General features: G+C 43.0%; 1 protein-coding gene across 1 annotated transcript in view; it reads left to right on the top strand.

Annotated features, from left to right (window-relative positions):
• The window catches only part of BRINP1 (bone morphogenetic protein/retinoic acid inducible neural-specific 1), an 88165-nt gene extending 74644 nt beyond the window's left edge, over positions 1-13521 (top strand). Inside the window, exons 6-8 of the mRNA XM_009319327.1 lie at positions 52-288; positions 5728-5950; positions 12349-13521. Of these exons, the coding sequence (XP_009317602.1) occupies positions 52-288; positions 5728-5950; positions 12349-13489 (1601 nt within the window). The 3' untranslated portion in view covers positions 13490-13521. The remainder of the gene's footprint in view (positions 1-51; positions 289-5727; positions 5951-12348) is intronic.
• Positions 13522-13876: the final 355 nt, after the last annotated feature.

Raw genomic sequence — 13876 nt, 5'->3', positions numbered from 1 at the left:
GTGATTCATCCCCCCCCCCCCCCCCATCCTTGCCTCTTCTTTCTTTGCCAGGTCTCCAGATCATCTTCCCTCAGTATTTACAAGAGAAGTTTGTCCAGTCTGCCTTGAGTTACATCATGTGCAATGGCGAGGGGGAGTACATCTGCCGGAACAGCCAGTGTGGCTGCCAGTGTGCGGAGGAGTTCCCGCAATGCAACTGCCCCATCACCGATATCCAGATCATGGAGTACACACTAGCAAACATGGCCAAGACCTGGACAGAAGCCTATAAAGATCTGGAGAATTCAGGTAACAAAGCAAAACACATTTTCTGATTGATTTATTTCAAATAAAACTTGTCAGATTATACTAGTTAAGAATCCTTTCTTCCCTTAATATAACATTCCAGTTTGGATAAAAAATAGAGGATATTGAACCCAAAAATGTGATCTTAGTCTTAGAGGGAGTGTCTTTTTTTCTCTTTACACATACAGATAAAAATACACACCACATGTAATTCTATATATAATGGGTTATTTTCCATGGAAGAGTTTGTTTGATTAAAAATCTGATTTTTCGTACTAAACCAGCTCAGAATCTCTCTTTAATAGTTCTACAGAGAAACTTCCACAATATGAATGATGCAGAAATTGCTTTTCAGGTTTGCATGAATGATTTATTCTGCTTTGGTGAAAGGCAATTCACAGAGAGAGAGCACAGGCCAGATGACACCTCATTTGAGATAGAGAGGAGAAGGGAAAATGACTTCTCTCTCCTACAGTGCCGACGCCTGCTGGTGTGAACATTTCTCTTCTCCCTTCACTTTCTCTCAGTGTGACGCTGTGGGTGTCAGAGGAGTTTATTCCACATTGATGCTGGTAACACCCATGGTAGGTGTGCAACGTCAGTCTCAAGGGCTTGAGGTACAAAAGAGAGCAATGTTATCAGTGCAATTACATCCTTTCCTTTAGCAAGTGGTCTGCCTACCCTGCAGCCACACGGGCATTAAGCAGAACTTAATCAAGAACTTCTTATCCCTGTGTTGCTTCTCATCTCTTAGTGTTAGCCAGTTACTTTCCGACACATTTTCTTTAATGATTATTGTCATAACTGTCCAGGTCTCCATGTTAGAAAAGAAGACTGTGAGGAAGGGACCATCTAGCTCCATTCAAGGCATTGAAGAATTCCTCTTCAGAAGTTTTCCCAGCAGCAATTTCTTTCTTCATGTTGAAGGTCACCTTAATCCCTTTAATGGTTGAAATGAAGCAACCTATGATGTTTCCTCAACAGGCTGTTGAGGACTGCTTCATACTTCAATATGTGGACCCTGCTGGTGTGTCTGCTGTTGCACAGATTCTTATGTCCAGCTCACACTGTCAACTTGGTGCTCAGCTGAGCGGAGTCAAAGTAGTAGTTAACGGCCCAAGGCTGATGACCATCTTGACAAGAGCACCCCATATACTGTGGGGAGCCACAAAGCCGGGGCAGTTCCAGAAGTAGGTCATTAGCTGAAGAGGTCAGTGGCTTTCTGGGAGTTTCTATAGATTCATGGATGGGGTAGGTACACCAGGGCAAACCTGAAATGTGGATTTCAGAAGCTTCTGCTAGCTCAGTACCACACAAATTAAGATTACTGGCAGTGCCTGCCAGCACAGCTCTGCCACTAGTTAAGTGTTACTAGTTGCTAGTTCTGGCACAAGATCTTCACACAAGATGCTCAAGAGCCACGTGTTGGCCACCACTTCTCAAACCCCTTTACACTCCCAGGGGATCTCACCCAGACACTTAGAAGGTGAGAGCCCTATGGAGAGAGAATAATTACAGTACCACAGTGAATGTTTTACTGCTACATTCTGTACTTGTTGCACTTAATCTAAGCAAAGACTGTGGTAGATAATTATATTCAGTCTCCCTTCCCTTGTGATTTCAACAGGGGAAGGTGTTTTTCATTAGCCATGTTAAAGTGACACATTGCAGTGCAATTCTCCACAGTGCTATAGCCATATTCCACCCAGGACTGGAGGCTTTTCAGGGCTAGATGGAGTGATTATCTGTATGTTTAAAGCTGCTGCATCTCATTCATCACTTTGTTGCATCATGCGTGAACTTATCTTTTGAGATGAAAGTTGCTATCACAAAAAATATAATATTAGCATTTTGCTTCTTTGTTTTAATAAACATCCCCGATAACTAGAGGATTTTCTTCATAATGAATAGCAGAAAAGAAATCTCTAATGACATCTGAAGACTTTTCCAGTAAAGTGGGCTGAAAGCCACATAAGTGCTTGGAAAGCAAGTACCATTTGCACAGGAAGCTGCTGATAGCCTAAAAGATCTATATTCTGTTTCTGATTTGTGTTAGATTCCTACGTCAATTTGAAAAAATCATGCGGGGCAAATCAAGAGTTGGTGTGATGTGGGATAGCATCTTCAAAGTCAAGGAGGCTGCAGCGAACTGATGCTGCTTTAAATCAGCTCGGGAGCTCTCTCGTAGTCCTGTGCTTCATTGCTCATGTGTAAATTGAGAAAAATAATACTGCCTTATTCTTGGCATTTTAGTATGACTGGCCAAAAAATTCTGCATCAGGACTTCAATTCTGGATTTTAAAACAGCCTTTTGATTAAAAGTCGTGGTGGTTTGTTGTTTGTTTTTTCAGTATGATTGCTTTCTGATGAAAATGTGATTTTTAAATTTTTTTTAACTGAAAAGACAAGCACTGGAAAAATGAGAGTTTCATCTTTGAAAGAGATGTTTGACATGACCATTTCACTACGATGCCACCATTCTTCTTCAGAGGCTGGACCCTCTGCCCTGTACCACCTGTGATGATGAGTCATTGCCAGGGGACTGCCTGCAAGGGACTGGGTGACTCTGCAAAAAGAGAGGGCCATGTTGCATTATGGGAGATGTAGTCCTAGCCATCATCAACATTTTCTGTGCAGATGAATAAAATAAAAACAAACGCAAATGGCCTTATTAGTTAATTGGAAATTCTCAGGGTGAAGAATGAACTATTCCCGGAAAGGTATAAGGCTTAGCACAATGCAGCCATAGTCTTGGCCGGGGCCTCCAGGGATAGTTATAAATAAATATAAATAAGTAATGAAGCAACTATTATTTTCTGAAAGTATTTTCTTTTTGCACCCCCCTTTTTTAAAAACAACCCCATCCAGCTTTTATTTTGCTCATTTGTTTTCCCCCCAACGTTGCACTGCAGTATCAAAATGTGCACACTGCACTGAAATTTCTCCCTTACCCGTCTCTATGAAAAATGTAGCACATTCATCATCAGAGGGAAAAGAGCTTGGTCTTTTGCACAAACAGGCTTTTGAGGAAATTGATTTATAAGGGGCGGGAAGCAAATGCAAGGCTTTTACTGCTGAAAGGTACCAGGAGTAATCAGCATGGTCAACAGAAGCAATTATACATGATGATAGTTTCAGAGGACCACTGAACAGGAGAGAATCATTTTTGGGGAGGAGAAGGGCACTGAAAGCAGCATTACAAATAGAGTGAAAACCTGAGAGATGATTAAAAAAAAAATATATCTCAGTTATCTTTGGGGAAGAAAGGAGACAAGCAGATGTCCCGTGGATCTTGATAGTGCAATGATGATAATTATTTTTATTAGGTGCTCAGTTTCAGCATGTGACGAGTAGGACATGAACATCCATTTACCATCTATATAATGACGGTACTGACTAATGCATAGATACTCTTTGTTAGGCAGTTAAGCATGAACTGCAAGTTCCTGAATAATAGGAAATCTGTTAGGCAAATATATATAAGCTGTGTAGAATAGGTTGTAAATTATCTGGTCTGATTTTCTCCAATAATTCTATGGATTATTTCTTTTTTTGAAAAGGTATCAGCCTTTACAAGCTTTCATTTTTTGTCTTTTTTTTGGCTATTGTCCTCTTTTCCTTCTGAAAATGGGATGAAGGAATTTAAAAAAAAAAGAATTAGGAAAGGAAAAAGAAATGTAGATAACTTAAAGGACAAGATGTCTGCATTTCTTGTTGGATACTTTCTGGGGTTTATGGCAGGGCTCTAGTCCGCCTCCCTCTAGAAGCAGGACTACCGCCAGCACTAGATCAGGTCAGCCATGTTTTTGTCTAGCAGAGTCTAAAATGAGAGATTCTTCTACACCTTTGGGCAGCATGTTTCAGTGCTGCATTACCTGCAAGTGAACAAGTTTTTCAATAAATCACTTGACCTTCTCAAGATGCAAACTGTCTATTACTCCTTGTTATATCATGTCTCTAATAAGAAGAGTTTTTCTCCTTCATATTTGTAAGTACCTTTTAAGCAGTTGTAGGCTGTAATTAGATTGCCCCTTGGCCGCCTCTTCACCAGATTAAACAAGTGCAGCTCCCTCCACCTGACCTTGTAGGACTTGTGCTCCAGGCCCTTGATCATCTTGGTAACCCTCAGCTGTGCCCTCCCCAGTTTCTCAACACCCATCTTTAATTGGGTGTCCCTAAAGCTGGGCAGAGAAATGCAGGTGCAGCCTCAGTAGTGCCAAGAAGAATTAACTTTCCCAACCTACTGGATTTAGCCCAGTATGCAGTTTGTGTTATTTCCAGTGAGAACATAGTGTTGACCCACCTTCAGCACGGTGCCAGCCATAACCCCCAGGACCTTTCTAGCAGCTGTTACTCAACTGGTTGTTTCCAAGTACGTGATGATGTGTGGGGTTGCTTTGCCCTGGTGCAGAGCTTTGTTCTTTATTGCACTTTATGGTGTTTTTGTTGGCTCACGCCTTGTGTTTCTCAAGGTCTCAGTGTGTCAAACACAGTTTTCTGGTATCAAAAACTAGGTTATTTTCTACTGAGAAAGAGGGAACCATCTGTTTTTTCCATACGAGGATGTCCCAGCCTGGTAATCAGAGTCTAAGCAAACTCTCAGTTAGGAAGAAAGGGGTGGTAAATAGGAACAGTATCAGATTTTCTGTTTTGTGATGAAAAAACTTCAAACCCTACATAATGTTTTTTTCATTATCAAACAAAATCAAATGCAAATAAAGCAATCGCAAAGCAACATTTAACAACATATTTTTGGATCAATTAGATTTTTTTTCCTTTGGCTAAAATTGACACATTTTGTTCTGACTTTAGCACTGCAAACTATTTTATTTTATTTTCATTGTTACATAAAGCAACTCATTTAACTTCAAATGAAGTTAAATGAGAAAAAAGAATCAGGATGCTCTTTTTAAAAAATTAGAAAGCAGAAAGCAGGACATTTTAACACAATCCAAACCCTTCCTCTGGGGATTTTTTAAAGCTTTTGGTTCTCTTTTTTTTTTTTTTTTTAACACAGCCAAAGTGATTTGACTTCAACAACAAACGGAATTTTAGGAGCAGCTGAAAAACAATTTAAATGAGAACTCTTTAACTGACAATGATTACAACTCCCTGCTTTTTGTTCATAACCCCTAGACTATAATCCCATGCTCCAGGGAATTTGCTCTCTTTTTTCCTCCACCCTGTACATATTAACCTTATTGTTTCACCCTAATACTCTCCAGGTTTCATTTCCCATATGGAAGCAGCAACAGCCATGGAATTAGTGAGCTTCCTGGGGCAGAATGACAGGCCAGTGAGTTAATGGACATCACCTTCTTCTAGCAGAGCACTGAGGGCCTCATACATCATTGCTGTTTCTCCATCGTGCTAATGAAAAGCTTTGTAACTTTATTATGGTTCAGAAACCTCTGTACTTCTCCACATTTTTGTGTGTTCCAGATGAGTTTAAATCCTTCATGAAAAGGCTACCTAGCAACCACTTCCTGACCATTGGGAGCATCCACCAGCACTGGGGGAATGACTGGGATCTGCAGAACCGCTACAAGCTGCTGCAGAGCTCCCTGGAAGCCCAACGCCAGAAGATCCAGCGCACTGCCCGCAAACTCTTTGGCCTCAGTGTCCGGTGTCGGCACAATCCTAACCACCAGCTGCCTAGAGAAAGGTACCTTCATCCTTCATTGGGGATGGGTGTGATGTGATGGGTGACTGATGGAGCTGAACCTGGGCTTGGACCTAAATCCAACAGCCTAAGTGTTTGGATATAGGGTATGCTAACATGGAGGCTTGGGGGAAAATGGTAAAGTCTGGGAGTGGGTTGAAATTTCTGGAGGTGTAAGTAGCCTTACACATACCTAAGCATATTCACATCTCTTCTCTGTGGTCTTAGCTACCTGGGGCACCCACTTATTCTGTAGTGTTCTGCAAGACTATTACAGGGCTGACATCAGACAACCAAGCAGACTAAGCTGCTTTTTAAGCAGTCTTGCATCATGTACCACAGCCAAGCTTTAGGCCTCCATTTGCTGTTAAAGTGGACATATGGAGCACAAGATGCTTCAGCCCATTTTTGAGCTGTGCTCTTCAATAAATGTAGCCAGAGTGAAAGAGAAGCTTTAGTCTCACTTGGAATAGATTACATTTCTTCTACAAAATGCAGAGTGAACCTGCAAACCTGCACTGACCAGAAGCCTAGCGATGTTATTACAGATGGAGAGAGTAGATTTTCCATTACAGCTACAGCAGCTATTGATATCCAATAGTCACCTCCTGCTGGCTCCTTTCAGCCCTGACCTATAGCTGAGTTTAAGTTAGCTTACAATCATTTTTAGAGACTTGCATCTATGGATTTTAATAAACATTTCTTGCTGTTTCTATCTATGTTGTCTGGAGTGAAGTAACACTGAAAAGCTAGGAAAAAAATTAGTCCAAGTGCCTTTTCTTCCATGCTTCTCTTGGAAGGGTCAGGCCAAGTTAATATTTGTAGAGAAACTGTTTTTTCACCTCCTTTGTTACCTAAATATTAAATCTCAAGAGAAAATAAACTGATTGACTGCTGTCTCCTGTTATCATCCAGCCCCCTGGCCACTAAGCACATCGAGTTTTCATTTCATCACTGTGCAGGTCAGGAAACTCTTCTAGGGCTTAAAAACTCTTTAATTACCAAGAAATCTCATGTTTCTGGACAAAGACTTGATGGACTTACTAGAGATAAGGAGAAATATCTATTAAGTTTAAGAGATTATGAAAAAAAAAATCTGGAGAACTTCCTAAAATTGGCCCATTCCTGCCAATTGGATGAGTTGCTCTCAACAAGCCAACTGGTGGAGGAGTCACAGGCAAGTCCAGGCATTATTATGAGTTGTGCCACAACAACAACAAAGTGAAGCAGCAGCAAGCAAATATCCAGCCAACCATCTTGCTGCAAAGCATTCAGATAAATATGTCTTTAGCATTTCTCTTCTATTTTAAAAAGTCAGCCACACAGAAAGGGAGCCTCCAACTAATACTATAAAATCTGGGGGAAGGAGGACAACATGGATGATGGCAGCTAGGTTTTTAACTGACTGATGTGCTTGATTTGTTTAAGTCAACACCACCAAGCATATTATCATTTCTTTTCTATTTGTCATTCTGCATTTGTAGCTAGGCAGGGGAGGGGTTTGGTAGACAGATGTGTAGCAGAAAAGGTATGCATTTCATCGTTCTTTTCACAGGGCTTGGAAATACTCTAATTTTCTAATTGTTACTGTACAGAACGACAGATGCTTATCAAGCATGCCAGTGGCTTTGAAAGGATGGAAAGGTTCTATTAAGAGCAAGCCTTTCTCTCTCTTTAATACACATAATAGTAAGCCTACTTTATATATCAAAAGCAATGTAAAAAAGAAATAGGATTGCTGTTGATTGTCCTCAGGGAAAGGAAGAGGTGGTGTTTCCGAAAGAAAGAAAGAGTAGGGATTTTGGCAATTAGGCTGATTCTTCATGACCTTTTGCAATAGCTAAAAAACACTTCTTTGCAGGCAAGTTTGTTGGTTTAAAAAAAGAAACCACTCCTCAGTTGTTAAAGGTTCACTACTGAATGAATACCTATAGTTGCATTTTAAAACTCTGGATGTAAAATATAAATAACATCCAAAGGAGGGGGGGATTGATACATGTTCTGGGCTCCAGCCAAATTGTCATTAGTTAAGAATACATCTCACAGCTGCTGAGAATAAAGATAGTGTTTTCTACTTCACTGTTCCATATAGAAAGCCCCAAAGTACCTCCACAGCAGCTAGTGCTGGTTGGAAAGTGAAAGGTGAGTTTGCAAAGGAAAACTTGTTAAATCCCTACGTTTTTTCTCACAATTTAAAAAAAAAAAAAAAATCTGTCTTGCTGGATCGGGTTTTTGATTGATTTTTTTTTGGTGTTTTTTTGTTGAGTTTGTTTGGTTTTAGTTTTTGTTTTGGTATGGTTTGGTTTTCTAATCAGCTCAGACACCATCTACAACAAAGTTGCATCTCTGTCTCAAGGGACACCCATCAGCCTCTTCCCCTCCCCAGACCTGATTAATCCTGAAAGATGACAAGTCAAGAGAAAGAAAATTATTCATCACCTTTCTGTATAACCTGACCTCCACTTCTGATCTGAAAGCCAAACACTGTCCTGCAAAACATTTTTTTTGTCACAAGAGATAGGTTTTAAATGATGAAACATCTCTGCATGATTACCTGGCTCCCAGTTCCCAGCATTGCCAGGGGACTGCATGTCTCCAGTGAGCAACAGCAAGAAAACACTGCAAAATAACTCTCACTCACAGCTTTGCCTGGATGTCTTTTTTTTTTTCCATTTTAGTTTGTAATGTAAGATATTAAAGTTGAATGTAATATTGCTTGACAGTGACCTTTGAAGACATAGTTCTCCTTTTTTAATTTCACATACTTTAGTACTTTATACTTTGAACTGGCAGAGGTAGCAAACATTAAGCAAAATAACTGTTGCAACGATATTAAGAGAGAGAAAGATAAACTGATGACTCCTTATTGGAAGAGAAAATAATTAAAATGAAAACCAATGGCTACTCTGCTACTGGCTTTCAGCTTTTAAACAGTGGCTCTTTTCAGCTTCCTTGTGCCCTGACATCTCTTGGTTATATTCACATGAGTCTGAGCCATCACGAGTGTATGTTTTAAGAAGTCAGCTGAAGGGCTGTGACTGGTCCTGCATATATTCTAATCCTGTCCCAGTTGCAAGACAAAATGGGGTAATTTACACCACTTTTCCTCTCGCTCACTCTATCACACTTCCCATTGTCATGTTTGTAGCCAATGCCCAGCTCTGCCCTGGATTCTGCATTTTCATTTAATTACGTCCTTTATTGCTGCCATCAGCAGATGGTGGGTAGCCGCCTTTTCTTTTTTTTTGTTTTTTTGTCCTACTTGTGTCTTTGCTGAATGCTAAGACATATACATCCCCCCCAAAAAAAAACCACCAACCCTCTTTCTCCTGATCTCCTCCCATCCTTCCTCTACAAACTTGAGCTGGGGAACAGGAAAATTACTAGTTTCGATTGCAAGATATCAGATGAGACTCCTTTCTCGTTTTGTTCTGCTGACTGTTAGTGTAAGAGGAGGATGGAAGGATAACATTTTTTTTTTCCTCTAAGACAGAGCACACCTAAGACAGAATGTGGTCATCTGACTGATTTTTATCGTGTCCCCTGCTGTTTAGCCTGGCAGTCCTTGTCCCATGAACTCAATGGCATTATCAACATGTAAAACCTGTGTAAAGCATCGAGCCAGCACTGCACAAATACACTGGGAATCCTGTGCATGAGCGAGCGCATGAGGAAATCAGGAGAGTCAAGTTCACTTGCACAGAGCTGGAATTGAGATCTATGCATGGTAGTTGCTCAGCGTGTCTTTGGCTGTCATTTGCATATGGAGCTGTACAAGGCTATTGGCAGCTGTATGAAAGCGGTGGCAGTATGTGCACACAGGCACACCTCTGACATTGCTGAATACCTCATCAAACCCACCTCAGAAACCACCTTTAGTCCTATGAGCAACCATTACTACCTCATTTGGAAGCCGAGTACCACAAAAAGCAACAAATGTAACCATGGAGAGAGCTGTGGAAATCGGGGAAATACTGTCCTCACCTCATGGACAGGGGTAGGGATGCTGAGAGGGTATCTGGTGGAGCTGGACATTTACCATCTAATTGCCAAGCAGCCTGCTGACTCAGGTCTTATTTTCTTTGTGCTACTGGGCTTCTCGCTGTCCTCGTCTTGGTGAAATTACAGAGGGAGCTACAGACAAAGGTTGGGGCTGCAGGAGATACTCCCTTCAAAGCAACCTCTGATTTTCATCATTGTCATTAAGCCCAATCATGGGAAGAGGCAGCATGCAGGAACCTTGTGCTTCGCTTAAGCGATTCCCCCAACCCAGTGAACCCAGGCAGCCAGTGTGCGTATATTGGAGGGTTGCTTTGGTTTTAGTTCATCCTCCACTTGCTCATCATCCCTCAGCTTCATGCTTAGATTAGTGGTTAGAAGCAAAGTAAGAAGCTTTCAAGGAGGTGCATGGAGGAATCAAGGTGGGCTCACAGCACCTTAGGGAGATTGAAACTTGGAGTCTGGGTGCCTTGCTAAATTCAAGTGCGTTTGGCTGGCTTTCCAAACAGGAACTGCAAGGCTTCAGATGGGGTAAAAAATGTTTGTATTGCTGAAAAAGTGAGCAAAAATTCACCTATAAGCAGAAGGCAGACTCAGTTCCCAGGGGATGGTTTTGAGAGTGCTTGTTGCTGTCAGCAATGTGTTTTGCAGTCACTGTGCTGTGCTGTCCCCTCCCCTTTGAAGCAGAGCTGTCCTAGAAACCAGGAGGAGCCTTGTGCACTTTTTCTAGGGACCAGGGCTGCCACTGTCTCCCTCTATGGCAGGTATTTATAGAGGTCGCTGCCTTGCTCCCAAGCTCCCCAGCCAACCTTGTCTTTTCCACTAGCAGGAGAGCTCCTGTTAGCTGTGAATAAGAGAAAGAGACCCTGGCAGCCCTGTAGTACAGGAGGAATGTGAAAATTGTGTCTTCCCACATCCAAGGCTTCAGAATTTTCCTGCTAATACACTTCCTTTTTCCTCACTCTATCTCATTTTTTTTCCTTTCACTCAGTTTCTTCCTGTTTCTTTTCGTTCCTGCCTGTCCTCTGTCTTTCAGTTGTTGCTGTTGCTTTGGTTTTCACCTTTCTCCATCCCTATTCCTCCTTCCCACTGCATTTCTCTCTTGTTTTTCCTTTTACCTGCACATTTTCCCCCTCTTTCTTCCCCTACCCTTTCTGCTTCTGCTCCTTGATTATTTCTTTCCTTCCAGCGCTTTCCTCTGTTTTATACTCTCATCCCTCCACTTGCTCTCTCCCCCTAATCATCTTGCTGTTCTTTGCTGCTGTATCATTTAATGCCTTCTTTGATACAGCCTACAGCTTAATGATTATTCGGAGGTCAGGCGATGCAGGTGCCATGAATTTCACTAATCCAGCTCTGAGAGCCTCTGTCCATAATCACTCCTCCCGTTCTACAGGGACTGAATCCTAATTTGTCATTAGCCAGTCCTCTCACTGCAGTGCTACCAAGAACTTTTTGCCCAGAGGAGACAATGAAGTATTCATTAGATGGGGGGAAGGCAGAGGGGAGGGAGCAGGCGGCTGAACAAGGCATTCTGCTGAAGGCTGCTGAGAAAGGAGTCGCTGTACTGAGATTTCCTGAGGTGGGGGAGAGGGGGCAGCAAGGCAACATTGCAAGTGGGTTATACAAAAAACAAACGTGGGTTACGGTGTCATTCATTAGGAGTCATTCCAGGGCTGCAGGACGTGGAGGTGAGGGTGCTGATATAGCAATTATGGGAGTGGTGGGGCTTGGGAATGGGCAAGTGTAGCTGCTTGTTAAGGGGAGAGGCTGTAAGAGGAGGTTAATTAGCAGCAGATTTTTTAAAGAAGAAGCTGTTCTAGCAGCTTTGTCCCTATGCACCCTGACTTCCACCCTCTTTTCTGCTGTTATTGAGCTCTGCACCATAAGCAGAGGTTACTACTGGCTTTGCCTCATCCCATTACAGGTCTGTTTTTGGAGAGTGGGGGGAATTACCAATGACGTGGAGAGGAGTTTTCTCCTGCTAGCCTAGAAGTTATGCTGACCTGCAACGTTCGATAGCTCCTTGGTCTCTGGCATGGCTTTATCAGCTCCATTCCCATGGTTGAACATTGTCACTGTGGCACTGATAGGACCCTTGGCAGGAGACTGTGCCAGTCTCAGCTCCTAGAACAGTGTGAAGAGAGAGGCTTCAGATGATCAATCCTAACTTCTAGCTATTTCTTAGAGGGCTTTTGTTCTCCACCAAAAGAGTAAATAACAGATGAAAGACTCAGTCTTGAAATAGACTGGAATAGCTCCCAGATGCCAAAGCAGGACATCAATGTTCTGAGAGCTCTGCCTCAGGTATATCCCTGAAAACACTGTGGCTCCAGTAAGATGCCAACACCAAAGACTGTGAGGCTCTAACAATGCTAATGCTTTCTTCTTTGTACCTGCAGGACAATACAGGAATGGCTTACTCGGGTCCAGTCCCTGCTCTACTGCAATGAGAATGGGTTCTGGGGGACCTTTCTGGAAAGCCAACGAAGCTGCGTTTGCCATGGTGGCACCAGCCTGTGCCAGCGCCCCATCCCCTGCATCATCGGGGGCAACAACAGCTGTGCCATGTGCAGCCTTGCCAACATCTCTCTCTGTGGCTCATGCAACAAGGGCTATAAGCTTTACCGGGGTCGCTGCGAGCCTCAGAACGTGGACTCGGAGCGGAGCGAGCAGTTCATCAGCTTTGAGACGGACTTGGACTTCCAGGATCTAGAGCTGAAGTACCTGCTGCAGAAAATGGACTCTCGCCTGTATGTGCACACCACATTCATCAGCAATGAGATCCGCCTGGACACCTTCTTCGACCCCAGGTGGCGCAAACGCATGTCCCTCACCTTGAAGAGCAACAAGAACCGGATGGACTTCATCCACATGGTGATCGGGATCTCCATGCGAATCTGCCAGATGCGCAACAGCAGCCTGGACCCTATGTTCTTTGTCTACGTCAACCCGTTCAGTGGGAGTCACTCTGAGGGCTGGAACATGCCCTTTGGGGAGTACGGCTACCCACGCTGGGAGAAAATCCGCCTCCAAAACAGCCAGTGCTACAACTGGACCCTGCTACTGGGCAACCGGTGGAAAACCTTTTTCGAGACCGTCCACATCTACCTACGCAGCCGGACTCGGCTGCCCTCCCTGCTGCGTAATGAGACTGGCCAAGGGCCTGTGGACCTTTCTGACCCCACCAAGCGTCAGTTCTACATCAAGATCTCAGATGTGCAGGTGTATGGCTACAGCCTGCGTTTTAATGCTGACCTACTGCGCAGTGCTGTGCAGCAGGTCAACCAGTCATACACGCAAGGCGGGCAGTTCTATTCTTCCTCCTCCGTCATGCTCTTGCTGCTGGATATTCGGGACCGAATCAATAGACTGGCGCCTCCCGTGGCCCCAGGGAAGCCCCAGCTGGATCTGTTCTCTTGTATGCTCAAGCACCGCCTGAAACTCACCAACAGCGAGATCATCCGTGTGAACCATGCTCTAGACCTGTACAACACTGAGATCCTCAAACAGTCGGACCAGATGACAGCCAAACTCTGCTAACCTGGACTTTTCAGTGGACATGTTGGTGATTGATCCTTTTGCTGTAAAAAAATAAAAGAGAAAAAAAAAAGAAAAAAGTAAAAAGAAAGAAAGAAAAGTGGGGGGAAAGTAAAGAAAGGGGGGAAAAACAAGATTTGTAAAATGTAATTAATATACGAAAGAGGAAAAAAAAGAGGAAATTCTTCATTTGTTGAAAACTAAACCCGTTCTAGCAGCTGTATAAAACTGTCAGGCATGTTTGTTATTTCTATAATCCGTCATAAAAGGGTAACACCTTACTCTCTCTTGACCTTGGGGGTGTTGCTTGCTAGTCCTCAGGGGCAGCAGAGTAAATAAAGGGAGGAGCGGAGAGAGGGGCAAACTTCTGTAATGAACTGTAAAGCTTTC

This window comes from Pygoscelis adeliae, unplaced genomic scaffold (genome assembly GCF_000699105.1).
Source record: "Pygoscelis adeliae isolate BGI_AS28 unplaced genomic scaffold, ASM69910v1 Scaffold270, whole genome shotgun sequence".
NCBI classification, from domain to species: domain Eukaryota; kingdom Metazoa; phylum Chordata; class Aves; order Sphenisciformes; family Spheniscidae; genus Pygoscelis; species Pygoscelis adeliae.
The sequence above is the reverse complement of the archived record's forward strand: the minus strand, read 5'-3'. Positions and strand labels throughout refer to the sequence as shown.